The following is a 25,813-nucleotide window of genomic DNA, read 5'->3' as shown; positions in this document are numbered from 1 at the left end:
ATGAAGCTATTCAGGTTTGGGGATAGTGATCTTTCTGTTGAATGATATTATCTCCATCTTAAAAGTTGATTTAAGATCAGCTTTTGGAGTGAAGAGAACAATAAGAGAGATTAAGGGTTGACCTCCAGCCCTTAAAATCTGAGATTCTTTGCAGCTTGGTTTCTAAGAGGCTATTGGCAGCTTCTTAACCATGATTTGCAGCTTTTGGGCTTCTTGCCCCTCTCTGGGAGAGGTGTTAACGCTGGTCCGTGCATCTAATGTCAGTTCTCTCAGAGGCTTTTAAACAGGAATATCTGCTCGGGACTTGCTGTTCTCATACACTTTGTCATGAAATAAATTTTGTGGGTTTGCTGTTTTAGAATCTGGCCATGTTTATTATTAATCTACATTTTTTTCCCCTATCAACTCCCAGTTGGTGTTAGAATGCACACTAAAGTTTTAAGTGCTCATGTATAAATTTGTAGACAGATTATTTTTATTGCTGATTTGAAACTCTGGAATAATCCTTCTGGAACAAAATTTAGGAAAATTCTGAAAAATTTTTATTATTATTTTACTATAAATTATACCTAATATGTTTATGTCAAGCAATCTGTGCTGTCAAGTATTATGTGTTACATAGAAACTACAGATCTTTGCCTGAATATTGCATGGACTTAATAAATTTCAGTAATTTGTGTAAGATATAAGCTATAAGTTTTCTATTAGTAACTCAGTTATTTGAATTGTATCCATTACTGTTATAGGAACCAGACAGATTGTTTGCTTTCACTGAGCCCCACAAATGCCTCCTTCTATCACATGCCTGCTTTCCAATGTCACATAGAACAAGGTTCTAATAATAAACTTTAGAGCATGTGGTTACTGTGGGATTTCTTACCTTGCATTTTTTTAACCTCTGTTGTACCTCAAGCCACAACAAGCAGCTGCATTTTAGCTTTCCAAAGGATTTAAGCAATTAGGCATAGTTACACATGGAATAAAAAAATGTTCTGTATAAAATGACACTAACATGAATTCTATATAACATGAACAACCTAACAGAAAGCAGAAGCTCCAGAATTTTGGAGCTGAGACTAATCTTATGTATAGCGATTTATTTAATTTTTAGTAGGAAAAGAAAGATGTTCAGTGTATATTTTTTGATATTTCTTTGCACTAAAACATGTGCCTCATAATCATACTTTCTTAAAAACATTTTAAGTTAATCTTGGCCTACCTCGTATTGGAATACCATTCAACTGATAGTGAACACATTTCAAATATTTATAAAAAATTCTGAGTTAAAAAAAATTCCTTGAAAAGCTGTGGTTCCTTTGGAATTTTCTATTCAACTTCAGCAATGAAGAGAGGCAGGAAGAGTAAGTAAACTTTGTATTCTTAGAGTGAAGCTCGGGGACCCTAGAATTTTGTTACCACAGCACAGGACGCACTTTTTCCCATTAAGGCCTTTGAAGGCCCAATAAAATGAAGCGAAGAAATAAAAACTCTTCTTAAGTACTGTCCTTTGACACCAACCTGCCTGGTCTCCACCATGCATATTGTCTCAGCCCATGACTTTGCTCCTGATGTAAACCCTATTTAAAATGGCCTCCCTTCAAAACTTTTTACATTCTCTGAGGTCTGGGGCTGGCCTAGGCTTTTCCGCCGATTTTTGGACTATTCAAGCCTGTATTAGAGTCTTCTTCCCTTGACATCCTACGGCCTTTGTTTATCATGTCATTCATTTGGGAAGTTTCATTATAATCTGCATTATGCTTATATTTATGTTTTCATGAGTGTTTTGTTTACCCACCTTGTTACCCAAAATGTTCTAAGGACCAAGACTATCTTAGACTATTTTGTATCCCTTGCTTCACCTGCTAGTAATGTACATAATCAAAAACTTGTTGAATGAACAGATTTTTAGCAAGTAGATTCATTTATACCTCTTCATCTGCTTTTAACATGTTTTTGAACTGTTCCATCTTTGCTGATCACTTTAGCCTGCAAGGGAAGAAATTTGTGGAAGGAAGCAAAAAAAAGAAGGAAACTCATATTTGTTGAACACCTGTTATGCATCAGACACGATGCTAGGCTTTTATCACTTTTGATCTCATTTTATCCTCAAAATAGTGCTAGGTTATTATTATTCTCATTTTACAGTTTAGGAAACTGAGGCACATAGCTTATAAGTGGTAGAGTAAGTTCAAACTAAAAAGCTATCTAGAAAGACTGTACTCATTCTAACACAACAACCTCACAGATCTATTCAAGATATCTAGAAACAAATTTTTGAAAATTAAACTGATGTAAAAAACCCAATACAAACATACGAAAATCTCAGTTCATAATACATATAACAGCAAGTTCAAAAATATTTCTTGATTTACAAAATAATACTTCAATCTATGAAACTCCATGTGTATGTTTTGAATAATTTATGAAGTTGTAGCACAAAAACTTTTTTCCTTCACTTAAGGATATATTTTATTTTTATTGCTTTTAGAGAGAGGAAGGGGGAGAGAGAGAAAGAAAAAGAAACATTGATTGGTTGCCTCCTGTACATGCAGGACTGAGGATAGAACCCACACCTTTTTGATGTATGGTGTGCTCTACGATGCTCTAACCAACTGAGCCACACCGTCCAGGGTAGCACAAAAACTTTTTGAAAGACAAAACATAATTATTGAGAAAGGCTACACTTACCATTCATATGAAACTTGAATATCTATTTTAGGAAAAAATAACTTGGCTTTCTTTCATATTTTAAAATTTTACTTATATGCCTGTCAAAATACAAGAATTATTTCTATCAGAAATATCATGATTTCTCTTACATTATTATATTAATGTTAATATTATCATAGAATAATACCTGACATTTATTTATGAAACTGTTCTGTATTTATTTAATGATGATTTGGTTTTTGAGAGTCAGCTTAGTACAGAGCACCTTGCTTGGTGCTGAGCATATTTTGTTTTCTTTGGTGCATGTATAGATATGGTTACAGCTAATGTACAGGAGTGAGTGAGGAAGGTTGGCGAGTTGGAGTACAGGAAGTGGTAATCAATAGTTATAGTCTGAGTGCCTTGAATTTCCAGACTTGAATTTTGGTATCAGGAGGAAGTTTTCAAGTCCTGCCCTGGCATATGATTGATATTAGAGTCTTAAAAGTAAAGAGAGTTTTCCTTATCCTTGCCCAGAGGCATGGAAAATATTAGATTATTACATTTGAATAAAGATGACAGGTATAAATGTCATTCCCAATGTTTCCTTTGTTTTAATCCTCAGCACCCATAACCCAGGGAACTGGAGTCAACTTTCCAATTGGAGAAATCCCAAGCCAACCATACTATCATGACATGAACTCGGGGGTCAATCTTCAGAGGTCGCTGTCTTCTCCACCAAGCAGGTAACTGAAAGAGAGGCTACTCTCATTCTCAGTCTGTGTGCAAATAGGTGGGTAAGGAGGTACAGAATAGGGGAAATAAAGCAAAGAGTTAAAGGGCTTTTGCTGATTTTATACAGATTTTTCATCTTTCCTTGGGAAATTTATTTTTACATTTAAAAGTTCAATGTAATTTTTATTCAAAGCATTTTTAAAGCTTTTTTGGGGGTTACCAGGGCATTATTAAAAAGTATTAATATGATTTTTATCCTGTTCTGTGAAAAAATATAATTCTACAAGTTAACTAATTTTTTTGGCAGCTTTAAAAATGACAGTGCCTTGGCAAAGAACCTTGGTTTATGATTGATCCATCCTACTAACTTTTACCCTAATACCACATCCAAACTGGGGACAATGAAACATGCAAAATAAAATGTATCATTTACTTAAAAGTAAAAGTCTTCATTCTAGGCCAAAGTTTGCCAAGTTCTTCAATTAGTTGATATTCTATGAATAATTTAGTGAACTCTCAGTTAGCAATGAAAATATTATCTGCTCTGAGACTTGATTGAACCACCCTTTTTTGTAGAAGAGCTACAGTGAGATTACCCTGCTTTTTAGTTCTTTGTTGACATTCTCATTTTCCTCTCTTGACCTTCTTATTATAAATTTCTGCCCCACAAAAGTTTAAATTGAGGATTCCTATTTAATTGAGGGATAAGTAGCTTGGAAAAACATTGTACATAGTATTTCAAGATGATATGTTTCATTATTGCAAAATGATAGAAGAGATTTGAGTAGATGAGAAGGAATGGTGAATAATAGTATAGCTTTATTATTATTTTTTTAGTTTAATCTTCAATATATGAAGACCCATTTTTAGAGTATTAAATATACCCATGATCAAATATAATAGCATATATGAATTTCAAGAAAAAAACATGTTTTATTATTAACTTTTTAAACATTTAAATAATGTTAACAGTATTATTATTAACTTTAAAAAATAAAAAAATCTGACTATTTCCCTATGCTATTTTTGTAATGAAGTTAATTGCATTTCAGATAATTATGGGGCTATGTACATTTGTATGTTTATTAACTAATTTTATATCATTTATGGTCAAACTATTTTTATATAGTTAGATTGCATAGCAAAATTATTGGGTTTATTATCACTAAAATAGTCTGTGACATGGTGAGATCTTAAAAATGCTTTAGTTCTACTAAATTTAAAATGTGAACAGTAATTTCTTATTTTGTCTGATGGATCAGTATTTTGTCAACATAGACCTTTCCTTGTGGTTATTCAGTATCAGACATTATGTCATTCTGAATAAAAATGGTTAAAAATTTCTCTGTTATTTCCTTATGCAAATCCTTTCTCTCTCATTTCAAGTTATCCATATTTACTTCTGACTCAGATGGGAGAATTAAATTAAAAGACGATTTAAAAAATACATACCTTCTAATTCAAATACCATCAGGAGAAACTAAAGAACTATTATTCAGTCTCACTATGGATAGAAATTGCCACCTTCTACATCATGTTAATACTGTGTGAGTTGTGAGTCAAATATTAATCACAGGCATATCTACGAGTATACCCAGACATACAGATGCTTCCAGGTTTTGAAAACAGGACAGTTAGAGAGAGCACAGCTCACTTTGTGCCAAATGGCTTCTATTAACATGCCCTGGGCAACTCACTGCATTTCTCGAAATTTGCCTCCCCATACACATGTAAGAAAAAGGAGGATTGGTTTATGTGTAGGACTTTTGAGACCAAGTTCAACTCTGAAATCCTATGGCATTATGTTTTTCACTTCATTAAGTTAATTCAGAAGACATCTTTTTTAGTTTTTACCTGCACAGATGTAAATAGGAACTTTTTTAATTTAGGGAAAAATATCCATTTTTATAGTCAATTAACTGTATAATAGGATATTGGGGATATATATCAAGCTATATGGCATATGCTATAAAATGGCTTTTTAACCTCTGCTGTAAATACTCAGTTAATAATTGAGGTGAACCATGTTTTCTTTATTAAAATATATCATTTTAAAAGTGCAGTATACTGTGTGGTTTGAATTTGGCAGTGGTTTGCTTTTTCATGGTTTATCTTAACAGTAAAGGATCAGTAACTTGTTTTTTTCAGAAAAGATAAAGACAAATAAATGAAATAGTTTATAATTGCTAACATACTATAAAAACTTTAATATTATTAATTAGACAGTTACTAATAATAATTACTATTTAGTAAGTATCTTCTAAATGCCATCCATTTAACTATGAGCTTTCCATTTTATAACTCATTTAATCCTCTCAACCATTCCCCTTTGAACTAGGTTTTATTATTTCCATTTTATAGATGATTAAACTAAGTTTAGAAAGATTAACAAGCATACTACTAAGAAGTAGTAAGTGCTCTAGATGGGATATTAGGCCAGTCTTAACTTCACAGCTCAAGCTCTGCTCCACTCCATTACCTTATCTTTGAATTAATGTGAAAGGATTACATTGTTAATATCAAGTATGATGCAAATGAACATTATTAATATTGATAATAATTATAAGAATCAGGTACAATCTTAATAACAATTTAAAAATTAGTACCTATATCTCATTAAGAGTTCACTTCTTACTACTGAAATTTCTTTGAAAATTCATTTCAAACGTAGGTGTAATAAATGTCATATTTGTTAGGCAGGTACAGGTATAATATAGTATGATAAATATGTACAATTGTTTATGTCTTAAATACTCACCATTAATTTAAAGTGATTCTGAGATACTATTGTTTTTATGGAAATTTCCACAGTAAGAATCTTCTCAAAGTATATGCTTTGAAATGGTACACATCTTCCTAGAAATTCTATTAAATAACTACTGTCATATTTTAACAGCAAAAGACCCAAAACTATATCCATAGATGAAAATATGGAACCCAGTCCTACAGGAGACTTTTATCCTTCTCCAAATTCACCAGCTGCTGGAAGTCGAACATGGCATGACAGAGACCAAGGTGAGTAATACGGAGATGCCTCCAGGGACATTAGAGTAATATGTTAGCTCACTTCATGTTTCATTTAGTCAAAATATCATAACTGAACTAACATGGATTATATTTTTTCATAAAATGACTAAAGTAAATTTATTTTTAAGATAATGTACAAGTCAAATGTTGTCAAAGTTAACTTGTAAAAATCCCATGTTTTACATGTTTCTTGGACTTTTTCAGGCAGAATGATCTTTTAGAGCCCCTAATTATGTGTGGGATAGATTATGATCTGTCTACCTTAGTTGGTTGGAATGCTGCAGAAAATCACAGTTTTGATTCATTTAGCTTAGTTTGCTTTTCTTTATGGGGTGCTTTAGTGAGGAGCCAACCTTTAGCTGTTTGCGGGTGCCAGTTACCACAAGTTCCCATTTAAAAGAGGCCATAATACCTTCTGGAAGTAGTTACAGCATGAACAATAAGTAAACATGAAGTGTAGAAACTTTGTAACTGAGTTAACCTGGTCGTTCTTTCTAGATAAAACTATGATCCAATTCTAAGAAAGTTTGGGGGGGGGGGACGTGATTTTAAGAAATAAGTATTATTTGGCTCTCTGAATTCAGACTTAACTCCATGTTATTCTTAATGTCCATTTTAGTGATTTTCGACCAGTGTGCCACAAGAATTTTTAAAACATGCAGGGCCTAACTATTTAGTCATAGACACTGACCTCTTTGCCCTTAGATTGTCAAATATAAAAATGAGAACAGCCAACACAACAATAGTCATTTGGTGTGAATGAATCAAAATTATAACCAGTTTTTTGTTAGATTGGCAAAAAATAAATTTTTTGGTGTGCTGCAGAATGTTAGTAATTAGTTTCTGTGAGCCATGAGGTGAAAAAGGTTGAAAATCGCTGGTTTATTGAATCAAACCAAGTAGATTTCATCAGACATACCCATGCCCTTTTTTTTTTTTTTTTGCCGTAATTTCAGGAAGATTGTTAGGCCTGGAAACAGAAAAATTAGCTAACTGCAATTTTTGTTATTCAGTGCACATGGATGCAAGTATGACTTAAACTGCCAGCATAAACATGTATTTGAGAATTGTCTTTTAAATCAAGTTCTGCATTTTACATGTTATTAAAAATGTAAAATAAAAGTACTCTTTATCGGTGGTTTTCAGTCTATGACTTGGGTGTATGTACTGGAGGGATTGGAAGCTGTATGTGGAGTAATCTCAGGAGACAAATAATTTATCAGTGAACAGCCAAAGTCAGTTCTTTATTCAAGACTACATTTTTACTGCTCCAGATTTTTATACCAAATGCCATAGGGTTTAAAAACAGTGAAATTTTTTCATGGAGGAATTGAACTTTGAGTCCAGTGGGTCTCCTTTACCAGGCTCCGATTTTTAACTAGTGAAGAATAGGAAGGCATGGACGTAGGCAAGCGGTGGGCAGAAGTTAGTTTCAGAATGGCCATGTGTGTCCCGTGGCTGGGCACTGTGCACGTGGAAGAAAGTAATGGCAGATGACAGAGGTCATTCTAAGGACATTCTTGGAAACTAGAGAGTATGACTCTAAGGACACTTTTTCCAATGTATTCTTTAGGCAGTAGACAAAATCATCTGTATAAAACATAATGACGTTGTATCACCTCTCTGCTTCAGATCCTTCAGTAAATTTCCATTCCCCTTAGAAGAAAATGAAGATTCCCTCATATGACCAAAAGGCCCCACTTGTAGTCTGTCTATCCTTTGGACACAACTCCAGCCTCAGTTGGTGCCATCTGCTTCTCCTTCTTACACTTGAGCCCACTGCTTTGTTTAGGTTTGAGAGTACAAAATCCAAGACCTTCATATAAGCTCTGTTTTCTGGAAGCCCCTCTTCTAACTCTTGCTGGAAAGGTTTTGTTTTGTTTTGTTTTGTTTTGTTTTGTTTTGTTTATCTTGTCCTTTTTCAGTTCCAGCCTAAATGGAGGAGTTTTAATCAGGTCTTACTGTTTTTCTCTCTTGACATTCAGTATGGTTCCTTGTACTCATAATGTATTATTACATATTTATTCATGGAATTGTCTCAATCTGCCTACATTATGAGGCCAGTGGCTTGATCTATTTTGGCTACTACTATAACTAGCACCTAATAACCATGCACAGCACTTGGTGCGTAGTAGGGGCGAAATTAACTTTTGGATAAATGAACTGTTGATGGGCACAGCACCAGTCTTCTTAGCGAAAGCAAGGAAAAATAGGGACTTTTATCAGACTTGCAGAAATGGGGATGTAAACAAAATCCTCAACCCTTTATATTTTATTGCTTGTTTTACTGACATTGTCAGCTTATTCTAAACAAAGCCATATTTTCTCCATCAAAAATCATTCTGGAAAAATTCTAATGGTAATAACATTGTGAACGTGTGGGAGTGGATATGTTGTTCAGAAGTGCAGTGTTCTTTATTATAGAGAGTGTCACTTTTAAGAATTGATTCCCCTTTCAGCCTTCCGAATAAAGCCAATCTCAAATCATATTATAAAACATTTTTGAAAAGTAGAAGGGAAACTGTCATTCTTTCTCTTTGTAAAATCAGTGTATTGTCTTGGTGATTTTCTTTTGTCAAGATGACTAAAGTTATTGGAGAAGTCTGTAAAGGCATATTATATTAAGAGAAAGGAAGAATGATCCATTCTCAAGTGGGCTTAAAAAAAAAGTCTGTCACTTTAATTCTGAAGACCCTGAAGACTTTGTAATGTGCACAATAAGCCATTGTGGAAAAAAAGACTTCAACTACCATGAAAAAATGAGGGCAGTACAGTACTATCTTTATAAATTTGTTAAGGCAAATGCAGTCCTTTTGTTCTTAGCAAATTGCTTTTTAAAAATTTTCAAAGTAAAATGCCCCATGGTTTTTCTTCTTGGTCTTCAAATGTTTTTTTAGACACACTTGCCTGCCATGAAGGGAATTTTCTAAGGGCATAGAGAGAGTACCACTCAATATTTGTAATGGCTTTAGTACATGTTTTATACTTGTTTCTCCCACAAAGCCCTGCACTAATTGGCATTCAGTTACTAGTTATTAGTTGAGTAAAATGTGCTTGTGTTTGTAATTGGCAGAAATGTTTAAATTTTGCTGTTATTTCCTGGGTATGCCTTATTCTGCTGTGTTAACTTTGCATTAAAATCTAATTTTTACCATAGCCTTTAGCAAAACTGATTTTTGAAATATGAGAATTAAAAATAAATTTATTGGCAAATTGCAAATTCTACTCATAATCTGAAACCCCAGCCTAAACTATTGATATTTATTCCAAGTAGGCAAAAAATAAAGGATATGATATGACCAAATTACTATACTTATTTCATCTGTAAAAAATATCAGGCAAAATTTTAATATAAAATCTAGATTCATGTAATGACAAATTTTATGTAATTTTTAAATAATTTAATGAAATATGCATTTTTATTTTAGCACATGACAATTACATTTTTATTTTTTAAAATGCACAAAAAGTTATAATTTTCTGATTATTAAAGAATTATAATTTTAATTTTTCAGAAGGTAGACACAAACATTTTAAAGCTAACCACTATTTAATAGTGTTAAACATTTGGTAGGAATCTGTATAATGTGCTAAAATGTCTTCTGATGAACAGTGTTAGTCAGCGTCTATATTATGTAATATTTATATTTTTATTTTATGTTCTGTTTTACATAGATAAGGGAAGGAAAGAGAAATAAAGAAAACTGGGTCTCTGATGAGGTTTATACAGATACTTACATTCCTTTCCTAGATTGCAGAATACTTTTTCATGCTTAGTCCTTTATGAATTTCCCAGTCTTAAAATTCTGGCTTTTACCTCTTGAAAACTTTCTTCTTTAGATACTGCTTTTCATCATTTAAAATTTTAATGGTTAAATTAATAAAACCAGGTTAGCTTTTCAATATGTGTTTCTTTTATTTCAATTCTTACACTAGAAAAAATTTCACATGAAGTCTTGTTTACCTTAATTTTTTTCTACCAGAGCCAATTCAGGGACTGGATTCCTTGTTAATGCACTTGTCTGGAAATCTTTAGAGTCATCTTTTGCAACTCCTGATAAAAGAGAATATTAAGAGGCAGGTTGGTTTGTCAAGGTACTTTCAAGGGAATAAATGTAGTTGTATTTCAGTGCCCAGGAGTTTAACAGATTAATAATGCTAATAATTGTGCTTGAAAATTTGAAACAATTTTTTTATGACTGTCACTTTGCCACTGTCATTCGATAGTCTAATGTCTATGTCTGAACTCCTAAAACACTATCTAATAGACATTTAGTGATAGGGTAAATATATCTGTAGTATACAGCTGGGGGTTTTAAATGGAAATTTTAGCAGCTTCTCAGTCTCATCAATATTTAATCAACTTGTAATTTTAGATAAATGTAAATTTAAAATGACTTTTTTGCAGTAATACTTTATTAGTTCCTACTACACATTTAGTATTTGAGATAATTGGACTCAATTAACATTTATCATATCCCTATTATTTGCCAGAAATTTTTCTAGGCACATAAATATGAATAAATTAAATTTGTCCAACCTGCTGGACAAAAAAATAATTTTTTACTCTTACAAAAAAAAGGTGGTTCACAGAGAATAAACAATGTAAACCAGACTTTGAAGTAATTGTCTACATGCCTAAAAACTAGCTTACTTTTAAGCACTATGAGAAGTAACTCTTTACACAAAAATCAATAAATTGGTATGTTAGTGAACACTAGCACTACTTAATGGTGTATTGGTATGTAATTACAGTTTTAATAGTAGTTAAAAAATTTATACAGGATTTCTTCAGTAGGCAATATTTAGACATCTTGTTTTGGTTGCTCTTAGTACTAGAAAATAACACTACGTTTTAAAATTTATGGTATTGTCATATAAGTAAGTCTCTTCAGATAGTTTTCGTGATGTTTTAATACATTTCCAAGCCCTAGAAATTTATTTTGATCATTTTGAGAATGTTCTCATTTGTAATGTAGTCTTAAATGTTGTGCTAAGTTTTGATTTGCACTTTATAAGAGTTTTGTAAAACTGTAGTATTAAATATCCAATGAATTAAGCCAAAGTCCTCAGGGAACACTGTGGGCTAGAAAGTATTAATGCCGGCTTGTATCATGAGATCAATCAGGTATAGTAAATAAATAACTGTAAGTAAGAGTGTAGTAGCATATAAATAAAACTAGAATCATAGACCAGCAATTTAAGGAATATTAATAGATATGTTAGACACAAGATCAGTGAAGTATGTTTGGAAAATTCTATTCTAACAAAAATTTAAAATTTTTAAAAATGAATAAATTGGTATAATATTTAATATGCTGCTGTGTGCTGTGGATGTGAATATCCATGAGTGAATATTGACTGAATATGTTTATTAAATTTGGGACTTGAGAAACTTTTTTTTCAATCCAGAAACCTATCAGTTCCACTTTGGAAAACAGTACTCTGGCCCAAATTACAGTCTGCAAAAAAATATCATCTGAAGATTTCTCTAGAGCTGTCAGAGTTGGGGGAAAGAACAGCTTTCACAAGTAGTTGAGTAACTACTATCTGGGAATCATTGACAGTAAATGAAGTTCTAGAAAATGACAAGGCAAACAGATTAGTAATCTTCCTGGAAGAATTGTTAAACTCCCTTTGGGGACCAGATAGAACATCAAGAATTCCTTACATTCCTAGAGTTTGTGTCACAAGGATTAAATATCAAATTTTGAACCAGGCAATATGAGACATACAAGTGGTTTTGATGGATAAATCTGAAGAGATGGTTGGAATTTAATGTTCAGGTGCAATTTTTAAGACTTTTTGTTTAGATTCTTATTATTGAAAATATCAGAAGCCAAGAACTTCAACTTCTTACAGAACCTGCAGTGAACCTCCATGTGCCATGGTGCTGTCAGAGAGCAAACTCCAGGGGCACCTCTGCTGCACTGCATTTCATTCTCTCCAGCTTCACTGCTGCAGATGAAAAAATCACAGCATGAGCAGCTTTCAAACAAAAAGGAAAACAGCAAACTGTTGGTGAAGTGTAGGCTGCCATCAGAATTTCTCACTTTGCCTACTAATTAAAAGATGTTCATGCTCCTCTCATGCATTATAATCAAAAAAGAACCTTTAGGAAAAGGTAAAATCTGTGTACCTTTTAGAAGGGCCAATATTACTCAGTAGGAGAAAGTTATATATCTGTGCTCTGGAACCACAAGGATTTGAAAATTTAGCATTTGCAGAAAAACCACAATGGATAATTAGTTTGAAAAAAATAACAACTGCCCAGACTGGTGTGGCTCTGTTTGTTGGGCTTAGTCCCACAGAGCAGAAGGCCACCAGTTTGATTCTGGGTCAGGGCACATGCCTAATTTTCAGGTTTGGTCCCCATCTGGGTGTGTACAAGCAACTGATTGATGTTCTTCTATTGCACCAATGTTTCTCTTCCCCTTTCACTAAATCAATCAATCAATCAATCAGTCAGTCAATGACAACTTGCTAATTAATGCTAGGTCTCAAGATTGATGGCACACAGCCTGAAGTAAGAAAGTGGAAAACCCAAGGGAGACAGATAGTGCACTTCAGTATCCTAGTGTACCATGCAAAGTCTGTTCGAGTGGCAAAGGGTTTGTTTTTAAATCCTTTTTCACAATGATTTTATGTTTCAGGGTTTTTTGTTTTTGTTTTTGTTTTTGTTTTTGTTTTATTTTTGGAGCAGTTTGGAAAGCCGCTATTATACTATCAATATCATATAAAATAAGAAATTGAGTTTTTAGGGCTAGAACACAGATTATTAGACTCTTTAGTGAGGTATAGTTGAAACTATTTATTTTGTAGTTAAGCTGTAGAAGGTTCAGAGAGGCTATCTCATCCAAAGTGTCCAGATAATTAATAGCAGAGCCTAGATCATCTCTTTTAAAGCTGATTTCCCCCCGCCCCCCCGTTATCCTACAATCTACCTAGAGAATCAATATGTACACTTACTGATGTAGGGGTAAATGGACCAGGAGAATTTGAGCACTGCTTAATAAGTCTTGGCCAATGGACAATTTTCCTAGGGAGCTTCATAGAAGATTTCATTGTACCTTGTAGGATTAGAATAGGAGAGTAGGGGTGAATTCTTGAGTTTTCAGGGTTCTGGAAGACTGTTGAAATTTTGAGGTAGTAAAATGTGCATCCTCTTTTTTAAAATCCTCTTAATATTACTGCCATGATTAAAAGCTTTTCAACTAAAAAATGTTGGAGATATGAGTGAGTTTAATGGGTAAATATGAAGAGCTGGTTTGAATTGAATGTTTAAGCATAATTTTTAAAAGTTTTAAAAAGGGATTTTGTTGTGGAAAATGTCAAAGTAGGGAGAAGCATAAAGCGAACCTCATGCATGTTACCCAGCTGGAACCATTACCGATATTTCGCTAACCTTGTTGCTTTAATATCTCCCAGGTTTTTTAAATATTGTAAATCCCAGAGATTGTGTCATTTAACTTGTAAATACTTCTAAGTGTTTCTAAAGAGTGACTTTTTAAAAACTACAACCCAATATCATTATCAATTTAACAAATACAAAAGCAATTCCTTACTATCATCTAATATATAATTCATAATCAAATTCCTCGGAATATTTTATAGGCTCTTTTCTTAAAATGAAGATCCAAAATGGTTTATATATTTGTATTTTTGGTCTCTTTTTAACCTAAAATGGTAATATTAACTATTTTCTCTATTAACCATTTTTATATTAACTTTTTTCCCTAAATCATTTTTCTTTTGAAGAAACCACATAAATCAAAGCTTTTGTCAACAAGTATGTATATTGCCACATATATGGAAAGCTAGACTCTCATGCCATTTGTGACTACCATTTATTGAGCACTTCGTACCTCTCAGGACTGGGTTAGGACTTGACATATATTTTTGCTTTTCAACCCTATTAAAAACCCATTTTATAGTTCATGAAACTGATCGCCTCAGTGATTAAGAAATTTGACAGAGATCACATAGACAATAAGTAGGAGTGGTAGGATAGGAACCCTTGTGCTTTCAGCTGCAAAACCCATGCTCATTATTATTACATGCACTGCCTTCCAAGCAAGTCTGTGCTATGTTATGTTTATGGTTTTGCAAACTATAAACATATAGTTACAAAACCCTATTACAGTTTTTTTTTCTAATACATGATACTTCAATACAGATAAATGCACCTAATATCTGAGGAGTTCATAGACTCTAGGGATTCATAAGTGCAGTCCTTGAGCTAGACACAAGTTAAGAATTTCTATTTTATTTAATGGTAAGATGTTGTTAATAAATAATCCTAAAGTCTTTACTATCTTTACTTAGAGGTTTGTGACATACATCCAGTTTAAAATGAGCTATGTATATGTGAAAATAGAAAAATTAATTTTATATTTATTATTTAATATATATATACACACACACACTTTAGTTCTGTTCAGATTTTTTGCCTTATGTCTAAAGCACTACAATGATGATCAGAAAACTCTAAATACCGGTATGGCTAAATCACTTAATTTTGGTAACCTCTGAGTTTTTCATCTGTGAAATAATGTTGGCTGCTAAAGGTTCTTTCATGACCAACATTCTAGATTTAAAATGAAATAAAGATTTGTAAGGCCTTTAGGACTTGAATCTTTAAACTTTCATTAACATGGATCTTTTCAGAAATTCAGAAAGTTTTCCATTTTCTAAATTATTATTTAATGTTTATTTTAAATATTCTCTTTGAATAATACAATAATTGGACTGTTTATGTGCTTGGAGACACCATATGTTTTGCCTTCTACCTGAGGAATGTGCAGTTTATACAAATACATGTCCTGTCTTGCACCTTTTCGTACAACAAATGATTGATAGAAATTGAGTTATTATAGCAGAGCCTTGTTATGGGATCAGTGTCTCCTACTTTGAAAATAAATGACTCAGCCAGACGGCAACATTTATTTTCTCTAAATGACTAGGGATGTAGCAATAGGAGACCATTATCCTGTGACAATATTCTATTTCATTGACATTATCTCACAAATGTAATTGGTCCATTACTAAATAGAGGTTTTGTTACTGATCAATTTCACGATTTTCAAAACCATTAGGATAATAAATATGCCATCATAGTAATTTCATTGACAGAATGTTCTTTTTTCTTCATTTACATTTGTTAGAGGAAAAATATAGATTTAGGTTGAACTTAAACACTACAATTTATACCAGTTTTGACTACTTTTCCATTAAGAGAAATGGAATATTGTGCAGAGTAATCATATTTGAATCGAGCTGCTGAACTGACGACCTTAAGATTTTCATGATTTTTTTTTCTTCTACCATACTAAACCACATCAAATCATAATTGCTCCTAAGCAATTAGTTTACCACCTCAGTTTAATGATTTTATTTGAAATAAGTTCCAGATCATTTCTATGACTTTACTGTAAATCCACTAACGTAACACATCAGTTAAATTAACCCTAACCATTACCAGCGTAGGCAGTAACAACATTAGTAACAACAGAAACCTTGAGATGTCTTGTAGCATAAATGTTTCTAAATGCGTGGCTTTTCCCCAAATGTTCTCTAAAAACTCATCTGTAATCTTGTTAAATTAGAACTCTTCCAGTATCTTTCTGACTTTTACAGTTAAGGTTACAGTATTGATTTTATTTTATAGTCCATGGCTCTCAGATGCTTAACACTAATAAGCCTCTATAGCCAAGAGGTTTTCCCTAGAGGCATGGTGAATAGCAGCTATTTACCTATGCCAGTATTTAATAAGTGACTAAAATATACTACACATCCTGAATAATTGTTTGGTGTTTTTCCTCCTTTCAAATTAGGTTTTCTAACTTTAGTCAAGATATTTTATTATTGTTTGTTAACCTGAAATTGCTTAATGGGCAGAAAAGCATTTTAAAGTGTTCTATAAAAGCAGTTTTCATTTATTTAGTATTCACTTTTTTTAACACTGTCCTTAGTTATTCAAAGGTTTTTGTTTTTGTTTTGTTTTGTTTTTTTTCAAGGAAAGTGTTTGTGAGCTTCAAAGGAGTTTAAGCTTTAACTTTGTATTGGGTGTAGGTGTAGCCTGGAGATTTTTTTAATAGAAATGTGATAAATAGAAACTTGTAGTAACATGCTACTTACTGTGCCTGGGTTGAAATACACTATGAAGAGAGAATTAAAACTATGACAAAATGTTTTAAGTTGTTAAAGAATACAGTAACATGCTTAAGTATAGTTCAGATTAAATAACCCAATTTTAAAGTAAAAAAATTTATTTTTAACATGAAGGCTACCACATTTTCTCCTTTAAGGACTGATTTCATTAACAACAACAACAAAAACAAAAAAAGGTTGGAAAATCTAGTTAAAGATATCTTATCCCCTCCTAATGTAGATTGTCATTTTTCCAGTGATTTTAGCGTATGATAAATGTATATATATGTGGAGATGCCTTCTTAACATGGCAGCTAATTATTTTTTGAATCATCTGGCATCATCATCAAACTACTGTAATGGGATTAAGTCCATATGTCTTGTCATAACATTCAGAGCTTTTTGTTAACCTGGAGTGTATGGGAAGGACAGTCGCATTTCCCACACACTCACAAAATTTTGCATCTAGAAGAGTCCTTAGAAACAGATATTCATGTATTCTCTCTTCTTCACCTGTGTTCTCAAAGATAATTATTTTTTTTGCAAACATTACATTTAAGTATTTCATTTTATATTTTTGCAATATCCAATGCCTAAGACCAATGGGAGATATTTTTTCCTTCAAGCGTGTTTGTCTCAGTAACAAGATCCAATATTGTGCTCCATCATTAGAGATTGTTTATAAAATTCTCTTGAGATACAGGAAGTATTTTCTTTCACCAAAATATATATTTTATAATTTTGTTGCTGTAAAGTAGGACTTATTTGTGGGAGATTTAGAAAAGCAAACTGTCAAATGCAAATAAAAAAAAAATCACCTATAATTCTATCATATAGAGATAACTTCAGTTACTATTTGGCTATATTATACGCTAGTCTATTTTCTATGCATATTTTTGTACTACATTGGGCTTATATGATATATGCTATTTTGTAAATTATTTTTTTGTCTTTCATTTATAACATAATGGCATTTTGCCAATTTCTACTTTATACTATTCCACCCTTTGGCAATACTATTCATTTTTAAATGTCTACTTTGCTCATGAATGTTTAGGTAGTTTTCAAGTTTTTAAGATACAGTGAACATCATTGCATGCAAACCTTCGTGGTTAAATCTGATTATTTTACTTCTGTTTAGTTCTATTTAAATTCCCTTGTACCTAGCGTACTGCCTGGCACAAAATCATCAAGTAGACATCAATGAAATTTGGTTAAAGGAATATATACGTTCCTACTATAGAATTACTGAGTTAAATGTTATGTCCTTTTCTAAGGCTTTTGCTAAATATTGGCACAGAATCCACAAAGATCTTATCAATTTACATTCCCACTAGCCATGCCTGAGGGGTTTATTGAATCCCATTGTCATACCTATAATATTTAAATTTAGCACATGTAAGCAATTCTGAAACATGTCCTCTGAAATATATGTAAATAACAGTGTCTCTATAGCCTTGTGACTGTATCCATGCATCTCTTTTTTTTTGTCATATTTCATTTAAACCACTGGACTTCACACCACAGCTTTTCTCCCATAAATCAGGACAGCTCCATTTTATTGTGAAAGAATGGGGGAAATGAAGATGGTACCTCGGGGATTGTGCAGAGCTTTCTAGTAAAGGTGTAGCCAACTTGGTCTGCTGCCCTACTCTTCCAGGACACACTTCCTCAGAGGACTTCCCCACTGTCAGTCTTTTATCTGTAGGTAAAACTCATTAAAGGTAAGGATCTGTGTGGTTCTGCACAGGGACACTGATAGAAGTAAATACATCAAAGCTTTGGGCTGGCATTTCTAGGTTTGATGATTGTAGTATTTTACATATGTTTATACAGGGTTATAATAACCTCTAAACTTCCCTCTCCTCAATATGGATTTACAACAAGGCAGAAGCAGAGGAAGAGAAACCTTGGTCTCTTTTAATATTCAGCTGACAGAGCAGCTTCCCTGCCTTCTTGTCCTTTGGGCACAGGGCCCAAGCTGTTTCATTGTCTCAGGACTGATTCTGGCTTTATGGCCTGAAGTGAAAGGATCAGATATCTAGCTCTAGAATGTGTCCTACACACTAGATTTGGTAGCCTCCCATTTATTATAAAATAATATTATTTTATGCAGATAATCAGTCATTTTTCACGTTGTCTTAAGCTTCCACCCCAACATTTTAATGGAAAGCAGAAATTTCCCAGTTTAGCTAAAGTTTGTTTTTCACTCTCAGTGTTCATTTTGCTTGACAGAGTCTCAGTGAATAGATATGTTGAGCATCTTTGCCATCATTGCAACAATGAGTTTGGTCTCTGTCTCTGAAGAACTTTTCTATGTCTAGAATTTTTGAAATCTATAAAATTTTAAAAGTCTAAAATCTCTGAAAAAATATTGAAATCCAGAAAACTATAAGGGGTATTAACTTAGTAAGACTAGTCAATATAATATGTTCTTGTTAAACCCCAGTCATTGGACTCTATCTAAGCTAAACATTCCCAGATAGGCACTTTGGCTCTTTGGTATGTATCATGCTTATACCAAAGGGGCAAACTTCACAGAAGTTTTCTTATTGTTTTCATTGCACCTTGAGTTTTCTTCTGCCAAAATGAATCCAGTAACATCTGTACAACAGCTTGAAAATGCAAAAAATAAAGAAGATATTTTAAACTGTAGTTATAACTTTTTAAGCACTCAATAAAAGGTAATTTTAAATATTGTAGGGGGAAAAAACAAATATTGGAAAAATAAGAGAAGCCAGCAAATGTTGATTTGTACCTATAAGGGTTCATTTAGACTTGCTTACAAGTATGGCATATAAATAAAAGAGACAAGGAATATGTAAAAGTAGTGAGCTTTATGATAATTTGAGGCAATTTGCTTCTTTGTTAAACAGATGCAAATAATGTTTTTCTAGATCATAGGAATGACACAGTTCATGTACTTTATTTTTTAAAAAGACTTATTTATTTTTAGAGAGAGAGATGGGAAGGGAGAGAGAATGAGAGGGAGAGAAACATTCACCAGCCACCTCTTGCATGCCCCCCTACTGGGGAACTGGCCGGCAACCCAGGCATGTGCCCTGACAAGGAATTGAACCAATGACTCTTTGGTTCGCAGGCTGGCACCCAATCCACTTAGCCACACCTGTCAGAGCAAACGTTCATATATTTTAATTTGGTGTTAGGCTATGCTAAAAATAATGGCTTTCAAAAATTCAAAAATTCTTGTGTGCTTCTACATAATCGATTTGAAATAGTCGTGTACCATAAGTGTCATTATAGGGAAGAGGAACAGATTTTTTTTTTGAAGAAAATGATATGTTTTCTATATAGGCTATAGAAATGTGGTTTGTAACCTTAATCTATTCAAGCATATTGGAAAAGCTAACATATTGCTCTACTAGATGTGAAAAAGGAGCAGGTGTCCCAGACAGGCAGGTGTTAAGGTGGCTGTTTGAGCTTGCCCTGGATCACTAGTTGACTTCAGTGAAGTTTTACTAACAGGTGTCTAACTGATTGGAGTGCCATGTGACATTTATCCCAGGAGCGACTTGGATGACAAGCTGCTACAGACTGAGGAAGGGGTCTTTGCTTTGATGAAGAAATTGCCAAAACTCATGTCTCATTAGTGTTTCCTAAGGTTCTTTGGAAGTGAACAACAGTTTAATTAAGGGCTGACGTAAATGCGTTTCTGCACACTTCCCCTGCAGCATTTTATCACATTAGAATTGATCAAAATTGTTGCCTTGGGCTGACTTGAACAGATATACATCTGGAGCACCATTTGTGCAAGCTGCTGATGAGTCGAGTACATACGCTGTGTTTCACAGCAACACTCTTTCTTTGTAGATGAAATTACCTTGTTGGGAGATGAGTTGATCTAACTCTTTATTCGCTTAAGCCTGTATCTCTTTGAAGTGATGGTGTGAAGTGTAAATGACACATGAAGGTTTAGGATGTATATAAGCTGCAGTGGCAAAAAAAATTATAGTATAGGTAGTAAAAATTATGTGATAATTTGATTTTGCCAAATGCTTATTTAAAGGTATGCTTAAGTCTAAATGAACTAACTTAGCTTATAGGAATAACCTACTTGAGCTTTTCTTACATGGTCATTTTTTTTTTTGATAGGTATTTTTTTAAATTAATTAATTAATTATTTTAAATACATTTGTCTCTGCCTACCCCCCACCACTTTCCCTTGCTCCCTCCCTCAACTCTTCCCCTTTGGTTTTGTCCATGAGCCCTTGCTACATGTTCCTTGACTTTCCCCTTCCCTTCCTTTTCCCCGCCCCCCACCTTTCCCTTTTTTCTCTGTTGGTTTCTTTTCCTTTCAGTGTTGCTGGTCTTATTTTCCTTGCATTTTTGTGTTGTTGGTTAGGTTCCACTTATAGGTGAGATCATATGGTATTTGTCTTTCGCCCCCTGGCTTATTTCGCTTAGCATAATGCTCTTGAGTTCCATCCATGCTGTCATGAAGTTTAGTAGTTCTTTTTTTCTTTCTGCTGTGTAGTATTCCATTGTGTAAATGTACCATAGTTTTTTGATCCAGTCATCTACTGATGGGCATTTAGGTTGCTTCCAACACTTGGCTATTGTCAGTTGTGCTGCTATGAACATTGCGGTGCATAGGTTCTTTTGAATTGGTGTTTTGGGATTCTTAGGGTACAGTCCCAGCAGGGGAATCCCTGGATCAAAAGGCAGTTCCATTTTCAGCTTTTTGAGGAAATTCCACACTGCTTTCCACAATGGCTGCACCAGTCTGCATTCCCACGAACAGTGGACTAGGGTTCCCTTTTCTCCACAGCCTCGCCAGCACCTGTTGTTTGTGGATCTGTTTATGATGGCCATTCTGACCGGTGTGAGGTGGTACCTCATGGTGGTTTTGATCTGCATTTCTCTGATGGCTAGTGATACCGAGCACCCTTTCAAATGTCTCTGGGCCCTCTGTATCTCCTCCTTGGAAAAGCATCTGCCCAGGTCCTTTGCCCATTTTTGGATTGGATCGTTTGTCTTCTTGGAGTGGAGTCGAGTGAGTTCTTTATATATCTTGGAGATCAAACCTCTACCTGATGTATCATTAACAAATATATTTTCCCAAGTGGTTGGCTCCCTTTTCATTTTGCTGATGTTTTCTTTAGCCGTGCAGAAGCTTCTTATTTTGATGAGGTCCCACTTGTGTATTCTTTCTTTTATGTCCCTTGCTTTAGGAGACATATCAGTGAAAAAATTGCTGCATGGGATATCTGAGAGTTTCCTGCCAATGTTCTCCTCTAGGACTTTTATGGTGTTGCGACTTATTTTTAAGTCTTTTATCCATCTTGAGTTTATTTTTGTGTATGGTGTCAGCTGATGATCCAGTGTCAATTTTTTGCATGTAGCCGTCCAGCTCTCCCAACACCATTTGTTGAAGAGGCTACTATTGCTCCATTTTATGCTTCTGCCCGCTTTGTCAAATATGAGATGCCCATATAGACCTGGGCTTATTTCTGGGCTTTCTATTTTGTTCCACTGGTCTATGGATCTGTTCTTGTGCCAGTACCAGATTGTTTTGAGTATAGTGACTTTGTAGTATAGTTTGATGTCCGGTATTGTGATCCCTCCTACTTTGTTTTTCTTTCTCAAAATTGCTGCAGCTATTCGGGGTCGTTTATGGTTCCATATAAATTTTTGAAATGTCTGTTCTATTTCTTACATGGTCATTTTTTATTCATTAAACTATATAGTTTGTTTTTAAAGCCATAGATAATTTTCTAATGATAAATGTAAACATAGGTGTAGACACTAACAACTAATACTATCAGTGTAACTATTTTTTTGGATTAACATCTCTAATCTTCTGTCATTAAGAAGACTTCTTCTATAGTCTAATATTATCATGATTGCAATTATTTAATGAATTTTTATATGTAATGTCTACCCCCTCTGTTGCATTGTACACATCACCAGGACAAAGAATAAGTAGTCTTATTGAGCATCCTGAACTTTATTGCCTCACCATAGTTTCTCATACTTACTGTGACTAATTTTTTTTTCTCTTAGCTTTCCATTGAATTACTTCTCATCTGGTGGTATCTATTCAGGCAACATGCATTTTAACATAGATTGACTATTGTTATTTCACTCACCCTACACTACTAGTTATCATCCCACTATACAGCTTCTTTTTTACATATATAAAATATGTATATATAAACATATGCTAAATATACACATATATGTATGTGCTATTTATAATAGCATGTATGTAGATATACATGCTATATATACACAGACACACACACATATAAAATATATATGCATGCTATGGATTAACCAAGTACAAAATAATAATGAAAAAGCTGTCGAGTAATGTAAGATACAAACACAAGATCATTCAGGAGATCTAGACCTCTAAAGTTCCTTGGAAGGATAACTTACAGAGAAAATAAATCAAATTGGCCCAATGGATAAAATATTGTTCTATAGGTGGAATAAAAGGGTAAAGAGACATGTAATTTTTTTATCCCAAGGGAATGTTACATGCAAGGAAAAGGACAGAATAGAAGCATATTCCTCCTTGTTCCTTCCTCCATAAGAAGGCAATAAGTATAAATAAAATTGAATTATAGGAAAAAATTTATATGAAAATGTGGTATCATGGTAGATCTTAAAATGATGAAGATATTTTGAAGGTGATTTCAGTTACTGTTTTTGTAATGAACCATGATGAAGAAGGCCTGGCAGGAGACTTAACAGGAAATTCTTGATTCATCCAGATACATATGAAAGGGGCCTAGTGGAAGCTACAAAAACAGAAAAAATAGAGCTTTTGGAACATCTTTTTCCTCTTAAATTCATTTATAAATTCTTACTTTCTAAATCATATCATTTCTCATTAACAACCAGTAATGCCTGCCTCCTTTCTACCAACTGACATACCAGCTAATTCTTTTCTTATGGTCTTGTCTCTCTCTTCAACTTCTTTATTTCATATATTATTGAACTTATGCATAATAATGTATTTGTTGTTATTCAACTTATATACTTATGAGGGGGAAAATGGAATTTATTTGTTAAAAATTGTGTATTTATTCTTACATGTTTAAACTTCAGTTACCTTCAAAGTACTCTTCATTTGATGCAATACTTCTATCAAGACTTTTTTCCACTGCTCAGTTTTTGAACTCATCAATTTTGATGCCTTTTAGTGCTTCTACCATTTTTTGTTTCACCTCTTCCACATTGGCAGAAAATTTCCCTTTGAGGAATTTTTTCATCCAAGGAAACAAAAAGAAGTCACTCAGGGCAAGATGAGGTGAACAGCGAGGGTGGGGCATGGGAGTCATGCTGTTTTTTGGTCAAAAACTGCTAAACACACAGGTAGTGTGCGCAGGTGCACTCATAAATCACCCATCAAGAAATGGGCAGAAATGATGAAAGAGCCTTAAAAAAGAAAATCACTTGAGCTGCACGCAGTCTCCCCCAACACCACCAGCTGGTACACTGATACCGATGGGTTCCTAGAACACTCATCTAGTGGGGGAAGCCTGTACTACAAGGGGTCCGCCATCCAGAAGATAATTTTGGTATCTTTTTGGGGGGGGTCCCCCCTTGTATATATTATTCAGCTTTATTTTTCAGCTTATTCTTTTTATGTATTATTCTTCCTGTTGGGGGACAATAGATTGCAAAATGCATGACATTTGTTTTTCTTTATAGAAAGGTCACTTAAAACCATCTCTTTTACTTATTCATTTCTCAAACTTTTTTTTTCTGTAGCATATGACTATGTTAAAAATAGAAATGATATCATTTTTCAGTTTGGCATGAAGTCTACTAGACTGCAGACATTCAAAATAAAATTAAAATCAAAACAATACTAGTTGATTCATGATTAAAATGTAATAGCTAAAAACTCTACCCTTACTCCTCTCAGATAATTGACCTTTTATTTTTATTCTCTCTTCCATCCAGAAAGTTTTTTTTTTCCTTTGAGGGGAGGGTTTACGTTGTGTCCCCCTAAGTACTTTGCATAGTGCTTTGCACATGCAGTATATCTTTATTAACTGATGGACTCCAAATTAATTTCATTTAATGGGAAAACAAAGGCAGTTAAACTTACTTTCTAATACTAACATTCTTTAATTTTTGAAGAAAATCATTTCAATATGGCCAGTAGAGCTTCTCATTCTTATGTTTACTATTGCAAGTTAATTTTTTTTTTGTTTAAGGAGGAGACAATTCCTGGTACCTGTTACAGCTTGGAGAGTGAATTTTTTTGTTCTGTTGCATTGACCTCTATAAACTCCTCTGTGTGTTCTGAAGGTGAATACTTAAAAGAGAAGCAGAAAAATAAATGGGCCTATAATAATGACCTGATAAAGCCAAGAGTATCATTTTGACTAAGAAAATGCAAGGACTTTAATTCTCGAAAATTACATAATCACCTATATTCTTTAATTTCTGCACAAACACCTTGTATTTATGTGCCCTTTCCAAAAAGATAGTCATGTGAATTTTGTTGGGTTTAATGAAAAATCTGAAATAGTTAACAGTAGTTGCAATAGCCTTGACTGATCTCCAGAAATGACATGACTGGAATGAAACTTATTCTGCTTCCCAAGCTCTGGTCATATTTAATTGTTCTAAGTGTACAGTAAATGCATTATTGTTTACACTAGGGAGTCTTTAGAAACTGATTTACACAGGTTAATTTTATTTGAAATTTATATTTAAGCACAGACAAAGCATATAAGAGCATCAATAGAAAGTTGCCAGTTTTTTTTCTAAGAGTTAATTTTAAATAAAAATCTGGGAAGGAAACTCATTACATCATCTGTAAAGTGAGTGATGAAATAGAGGATTTTTCCAACCTTTAGCAATGTATATGTCTATGATTAACTTCCATCAGGTCAAAATCTATATTTTTTAATATTACCTTTTAAAATCACATAGCTATTTTTGGCATTTTGAAGGTAACTTGGCTGAAATGAAATTCCTTCATTTATATTTTTGAATGGTTTTTTAATTCTCTCTCTTTTTTTTTTGAAACAGCATTAATTGCCATGGTTTCATTAACAATTTGTTTTCTTTTGAGAAAGATACAAGAAAATGGTTCGCTGATTCATCAAAGTTCTGATAGGTTAGTGACAGTCAGTCAGTCACAAATTGTACCTTATGGCTACAAATACACCTATCATTTTTGCAGGCTGTTATGTCTGCTGTCTAAAGTAACATATCCATTCTTTAATTTCCAGTGTGCTGAAAACATGCATTTAATGTTGGTGGA

General features: G+C 33.4%; 1 protein-coding gene across 8 annotated transcripts in view; it reads left to right on the top strand.

Moving 5' to 3' along the window:
• Window positions 1–25,813, top strand: part of NFIB (nuclear factor I B) — a 434,847-nt gene that overhangs the window by 364,428 nt on the left and 44,606 nt on the right. For all 8 annotated transcript variants that reach the window (XM_054583171.1, XM_054583168.1, XM_054583166.1 and 5 more), the window contains exons 5-6: window positions 3,275–3,395; window positions 6,281–6,399. In XM_054583171.1, the coding sequence (XP_054439146.1) occupies window positions 3,275–3,395; window positions 6,281–6,399 (240 nt within the window). The remainder of the gene's footprint in view (window positions 1–3,274; window positions 3,396–6,280; window positions 6,400–25,813) is intronic.

Source organism: Pteronotus mesoamericanus, unplaced genomic scaffold, assembly GCF_021234165.1.
Source record: "Pteronotus mesoamericanus isolate MK-2021 breed Mesoamerican mustached bat unplaced genomic scaffold, CSHL_Meso_final contig_73, whole genome shotgun sequence".
Classification (NCBI taxonomy): domain Eukaryota; kingdom Metazoa; phylum Chordata; class Mammalia; order Chiroptera; family Mormoopidae; genus Pteronotus; species Pteronotus mesoamericanus.
This window is presented reverse-complemented; position numbering and strand designations above follow the sequence as displayed.